Source organism: Microtus ochrogaster, linkage group LG2 (genome assembly GCF_000317375.1).
Source record: "Microtus ochrogaster isolate Prairie Vole_2 linkage group LG2, MicOch1.0, whole genome shotgun sequence".
In the NCBI taxonomy this organism is placed as follows: Eukaryota; Metazoa; Chordata; class Mammalia; order Rodentia; family Cricetidae; genus Microtus; species Microtus ochrogaster.
The window spans coordinates 1,904,806-1,911,682 of NC_022028.1; the positions used below are offsets into that span (position 1 = coordinate 1,904,806).

Genomic DNA, 6,877 nt, shown 5'->3' on the forward strand with positions numbered 1-6,877 from the left:
AAAAAAAAAAAAAAAAAAAAAAAAAAAGATCATTACAAAATGTATCCATGTATCAAGACATCTTGCAGTATACCCAATAAATATGTAGTTACTGTGCATCAATCAAAAATAAAATTTTTAATAGTTTTCATTTTTATTTTAGTGTATTGTTTTATATGTTTGCTTTTATTCTATTTTGTTTAATTTATGAGTGTGTGTGTGTGTATGTGTCTGTATGTATTCGCATACCTCCTGTACATGGGAGCCTTCAAAGACCAGAAGAGGGGATCATATCCCCTGAAGCTGGAGTTATAGACAGCTGTGAACCACTTGATGTGGGCACTGGGATCTGAGTTCAGGTCCTCTGAAAGAGCCAAAAGTTCTGTTAACCACTGAATAGTCTCTCCAGATCCTAAATACAATTTTAAAAAGAGAAAAAAAGAAAAAGAAAAGGAAAGACTAGATAGATAGATAGATAGATAGATAGATAAATAGACAGTAGATAGCTTATATATAGATAGTTGATAGCTTATAGATTGATGATAGATAGATAGATAGATAGATAGATAGATAGATAGATAGATAGATAGATAGAAAGAAAGATAGATAGATAGATTAGGGCTGGGAAAATGGCTCAGTCAGTACAGTGTTTGTGTTGCATGCTCAAGGACTGGCTAAGTTCAAAAGTCTAAATCCACATAACACTGGTAACTCTCTAGAGTGGGGGAGAGACAGATGGAACAGTAAGCCAACTGGCCAGCCAACACAGTCAACTTGGTCAGTTCCAGGCCAGGGAGAAGGCCTGTCTCAAAAATAAATAAATAAATAAATAAATAAATAAATAAATAAATAAATAAATAAATAAATAGTGGACTCCAACTGAGAGAGCTGGCACTCAAAACTGTCCTCTGGCCTCCATGTGCTTGTAACATACCCCTCCTCCACATACACACAGGCGTGCACCTGCACACACGTGCATATACGCACACATAAAAGAACATCTAGAAATGGTTTCCTCTCCTAGTTAATTATTCTCTTGTCTCACATCCCCTCCTCTTCCATCCCTGGGTGGAGATAGCAGGGAGGGTGGTGCCCCAGTGGGTGTCACCAGGGACCCATGGAGAGCAGCCAGCCCTATAAAGGAGACCCAGTGCCTAAAGGACGTTCAAGGAAGGGTGCTCAGAACTCTGGCAGGGGACAAACAGGGAAGTAGCTGTCTTTGTCACACAAAGCTGCCTGAGTCATGCAGAAGACTGGGTCTTGCCAACAGGCAGGGACACTCTCCCCAGTCCCTTTTCAGGGTGGCTGGGAGGAAGCACCAGACCACTCCCACCCAGACTCCCCACCTACCTCCACTGCCTGCTGCTTTCATTTCTGAGACACCAAGAGCTAGGAGTTGGGAAAGATATGCCAAACCCTAGCCAGGCCAGGCGGAACAGGCCAGCCATGAGGCTGTAGTCAGGGACTGTGTTCACGGATCATGAACTCATTTCCAAAGCTAGTGCTTGCCTCACACGAAGGCAATCTGGTTCCAGAGGAGCTTTAGGGACATCTGGGGGCCACTGTCATCCCCAGGGACACAGAGCTGGGTCACAGGAGCAGAGACCATGGTAGGATTTTAGCAGAGACCTGTAGGATTGTAGCTCCAGGCTGGGCTGTTAGAAAAGGTGAAGATTTCAATGTCAAACTCTGAACTAGTCCGTCAAGGGGGCCTCCTCCAAACGCCCAAGTATCAACAGGGCGCTGAGGGGCCGAAGGAGGGAAGAGGAACAGCTCAGCACTAGAGTGCTTGATAGCAGGCATGAAGCCCTGGGTGCATTTAATCCCTAATATATATATCTCTCTCTCTTTCTCTCTCTCTCTTTCTCTGTCTCTCTCTCTGTCTCTCTGTCTCTCTCTCTGTCTCTCTCTCTCTCTCTCTCTCTCTCTCACACGCACACACACACACACACACACACACACACAAGTCCTAACAGACCAGGATGTGGGTGTGTGGACAGGAGCACTCATGCAAACAGCCACATAGACTCCCCAACAACGCCACCACCCTTTTCATCTGAGAAAGGGAGAAGAGCAAGAGCCCAGCTCCACCCTCTCCAGTCCATCCCCCTCTTCTGTCTTGTGCACATCATATGTCATCAGGCATCCGGCCTGGGAAGTGTGTGCCTGAGGTAAGCGAGAAAGTCCTGGGAACCGAAGAGAGGATAGGCACGGTCAATAAGAAGAAGCTTCAGCACCAGATGAAAAATTAGGAAAAACTGAGACAGGGAGGTGGGAAGTGAGCAGTGAGAGGCGGTGAGAACCCAGTAGAAAAATGCAAACGGGCTTGACGCTCAGCCCTGCCCCAGGAACTTCCAGAATTTGTCCCTGACCTGTGATTGGAAAGGGCAGGTCTGTCGGTCACTCTAGGACAGAAAACAATCAGACTTTTATTTCTGTCAAATTCCGTCGATCTTAAGACAGACGCTGTAACAGCAAGAGCAAGTAAGAAGATTGATACTGACCAGGGCTTTAGTGGGAGAAGCCTAAACATTGGCCCACATGAAAATGGCATACAGAGAAAGCAAATGGGGATGGTATTTTTTATCAAAGACAATGCTGTTGTGTCCTTCAGAGTCAAACCACAAGAAATCTGGACAGCTGTGCTTGCAGACCAACATATGGGAATGGGGAGACGCAGATCACATCCCTGAAGGACCAGGAGCAGGTGAGAATACATGCTTCAGAGAAGGGAATCCACGGCGTCCGTTGGTAGTGCCTGATGCTGGGCAGCCCAGCCTGGGTGGGCCTCTTGAGTGTGCCAGTCTGGTCTAATGAGATAAGATAGGGCGGATGAGTGGGGCCACTAGGGGTTATAACTGGCATAGCAAACCCTGGCTCCCACACTCAGAACGTGGCTGCCATGTGAGTTTTCCTGGAGGGTTGCAGTCAGACATCTATTCACCTCAGAAAGCACACTGACAGAAAATCAAAGAAATGGTCCGGTTAAGTCCAGCCTTGTAAACCAACGAACAAGCGTCCTACGCTTCCCCACTCCCTCCAGGATGCCCCCGCCAGCCTCGGTAAGGCACAGTCCTTGAGACTCTACAGGCTTGCTATCTGCCTGGCCAGGTGCTGCCTGTGTTGGGAGAGAAAGATCGAACCTGGTCCCGACTCACAGGAGTCAGGCGAGAGGAGGAAGCCTTTGCTCTGCTGAACTGTGCTCCCCACTGACTGCGTGAGTGGATAATGTGGGGAACAGAAGGCACGGATGCCAGACAATGGCAGGGGAATGGTAGCTGCAGATGGTTTAGGGGTCATGACTAGAGCTGGGCTCAAGAGGGAGGACCTCCAATGAGGAACTCTGACCTCAAATTTGAAGGCCTTGAAGAAGGGTGGAGGAACACTCATCCCAGCATTCTCTCTGCCTGCCCAGACTTTGCCTCTCTACGGTGAATGCAGCTTCAAGGGCCTGTCTTTGTGGGTGTGCCCCTCCTGGGACCCATCCTGATTTGCATGTTCACTCCTAATGATTTGTCCGGTTGGTGTGAGGATGACAGGAAGCTGTCGTGGTGTCCACCCCACAAGGTCATATTGCCTGTGTGGGCAACCATCTACTCTGCCATGGGGTGAGTGTGTGGCTTTGGAGCCTGCAGGGGTTGAAGGTAATCAACCCCTTGCTCTGTACCTTGGCCTCCAGATGGATGGTACCCCATTGTTTTCTTTGGGTAGGGGTCCCCCACAAACAAAAATGCCCTACATTCCCCAGATTCCAGCAAGCCCTCTGCTTCCCCCCTCTCCAACCCTCCCAGCCTTCTCCCCAGGACATCTAACCCCTCCCACCCAATTCCTCCCCCCAACTCTCCCTTGGCTCTCAAGATTTATTTTATTTTACATGTGTGAGTGTGTCTGTCTGTCTCTGTGTCTGTGTGTGTGTGCGTGTGTGTGTGTATGAGTGTACGCTGTGCATGAACACCAGAAGAAGGCACCAGGTTTTTTCGAGCTGCAGATACGTGAAGTTACAAATCACCTGGCAAGGCTGCTGGGAACCAACTGTGTGTCCTCTGGAAGGGCAGGGAGTGCTCTTAACTGCGGAACCATCTCTCCAGCCCCTCCTTGGCCCTCAAATGATTCTTGCACCCACCTTTGCACATGCCAGACTCAGGGTACTTGTACTTCTTGGCAGCCAAGAGGCCTTATGCCAGAGGGTCTGGCTCCTACAGAACACCCTGTCTCTGCAGCTATGCCTCCTACCTGGTGTGGAAGGACCTGGGAGGGGGCTTCCGGTGGCCGCTAGCACTGCCCCTTGGCCTCTACACTTTCCAGCTCACCCTCAGCTGGACCTTCTTGGTGCTCTTCTTGACAGCCAACAACCCTGGGCTGGTAAGGCACATGATGCTCCATGCTGGGAGAAAAAGAACATGAAACCACAGGGCTCCACATCAGACAGTGGGACCAACAAGCGGCATGCATGCAATTCCTGCAGTGTGCACAGTGCCCCAGGGATGGGATTTCTGGGTCAGAGTATTGTAGAAAGGCAGAGGGTCCTGGTTCCTGACACAGCATGGCTACACCCTCCCATCATTTCTGCCCAGGCCCTCCTGGACCTGTTGCTCCTCTATGGGCTGGTGGCAAGCATGGTGCTCATCTGGCAGCCGATCAACAAGCTGGCTGCTCTGCTCCTACTGCCCTACCTGGCCTGGCTCACTGTGACTACCGCCATCACCTACCGCCTGTGGAGGGACAGCTTATGTCCAGCGTACCAGCCTTAGCCATCAAGAAGAGCAACTGAGGCGCCAGGGAACAGGAGAGCAGGGAGGTGGTAAGTGGGAGGAGCAGTTGTAGAGCTAGAGACACTTGATGTGGCCGCTCTCCTTAGACTTTGGAGAAACAGAAAAGAGGAGGATGTTTTCTGATACATAATAAAATCCTGTTGTTGACTTTGAGAGTGTGATGTCAAGTGGACATCCGGGGCTGCAGAGTGGGAGCCTCCCCTGTAGGAGTGACGAGTGGATGCAGGAACACACGCTGGGGAGGGTGACCACCATGTCTCCTCTCTCATGCCTCCCCAAGCCCAGACCAGGGGTTAGCATTTAACCCTTATCTCAGGAACAGAATCTCGGGCCAGCAAGATAGCTCATCAGGTAAAGTCCTTCCCACTAAAACAGAATGAAACCTGATTTCTATCACTGGGGACCACACGGTGAACAGGAAAAAATGAATCCCAAAAGTTGTCCTTTGACCTCCACATAAGCACTGTGATATACACACATATATACACATGTGCATACATGCACACACCCACACCAAATAGATGAACAAATAAATAAAAAATGGAATCTTGCCTAGAGTGTTGGTGCACTTCTGTAACCCCAGGAGCATTCAGGAAACGAATTCAAGGCCATCCTTGGCTATACAGCATAAATTTAAAAAGAAAAAAAAAATCTTAAAACAGTACATAAAAAGAAAACGAAGTCAAAAGGACTCCTGAGGAGGAAGCATGCCGACTCAGCAGGTAGGTGTCTGAGACCACCCAACAGCTGAACTGGATCCCAAGCTCCACATGGTGGAAGGAGAGAATCAAATGCCACAGATTGTCCCCTGACTTCCACACGAGTGATGCTGCAGCGGTACATGTACAGCACAGTACACACACTGTTACAAAATATGTAGATGGAAAATGATGGAGAATGTAGCTCTCCCACCTAAGTCATGCTAAGCCCTGGGGGATGACTCTGGTAAGCTAACAGCTGTTTTTTGTTTTCATAGACTCTTTCATTTACAGTTATTAATGTCTGCTCACTACTATTAGGAGAGATTTGAAAAGGGGCATGAGCCCAAGGTGCTGAGAGGTAAAAGGGAAATGAGGGCAGGGCACCGAGAGCTGAAGGGGAAGTGCTGAGGGGTGAAGCGGAGGGGAGCACAGGGTGAAGGGGAGGTGAGGGCAGCAGGAGCTCCTTGACAACGTTCACTCTTTCTAGACTACCTAAATGACTTTTCCATTTTTTTTCTCCCCATTCCTACTTTTTCCTTCAATGCCTGAGATTCGCTCTTCCACTTCTGTTGATGATGTTTGCACCTGTAGTTCCTGTTCACTTACTCAGATTTTCCATTTCCAGAATTTTCTTGATTTACGTTTTCTTTGTTGCCTCTATTTCAATGTTTAAGTCTTGAACTGTTTCCATCACCTATTTAATTGCTCTTTCTTGGCTGTGTTAAATTTCTTTAAAAGATTTTTTGTTTTCTCCCAATTTTTTTTTTGCCTTTTTCTTGATTTCTTTAAGGGAATTTTTCATTTTCTCTTTAAGGACCTCTATCATCTTCATAAAGTTATCTTTAAGGTCGCTTTCATTTGCTTCATCTGCGTTGGGATATTCCAGTCTTGCTGTTGTAGGACCATTGGGTTCTGGCTGCCATATTGGCCTTCAGGCCTTGCTGTTATAGGAGCACTGGGTTCTGGCTGCCATATTGGCCTTCAGGCCTTGTTGTTATAGGAGCACTGGGTTCTGGAGGTGCTATATTGCCCTTTATGTATTCCTATCTAGGAATACATTCCTGTTTACCCATCTAGGGTTGGGATAGATATAGGTACAGGTGTTGATTCTTGTGATGTCTTTGTTAGATGGTCTTTTGTTCCTTTATTGCCTGTTTTCTTTATTGTCTTTTTGGCCTGAATTGCCAAGGGTTCTGGTGACTGGTTGGTCCTAAGGTCCAGTAGGTTTGTCTCAGCTGAGGTTTGTGGGGTTTGGGTGTCTAGATCCAGCATATCCTCCTGTTCTTCTGACTTGTGTGGGCTTTACTTGTGCCTATGGAGTCTTTTCTTCCTAGTGGTGTGGATTGTGACTGTGCAAATGGAGACTGTTCTCCCAGTTGGTGTAAGTGGTGATGGTGCCTATAATGGCTCTGTTCTCCCAGCTGG

The 6,877-nt window shown here is 48.0% G+C and overlaps 1 protein-coding gene across 1 annotated transcript; it reads left to right on the top strand.

Annotated features, from left to right (window-relative positions):
* Positions 1–3,414: 3,414 nt before the first annotated feature.
* Positions 3,415–4,730, top strand: Tspo2 (translocator protein 2). Its single transcript, XM_005359687.2, has 3 exons — positions 3,415–3,587; positions 4,200–4,341; positions 4,554–4,730. Exons 1-3 carry the CDS (start codon positions 3,415–3,417, stop codon positions 4,728–4,730), a joined length of 492 nt encoding a protein of 163 aa, XP_005359744.1.
* Positions 4,731–6,877: the final 2,147 nt, after the last annotated feature.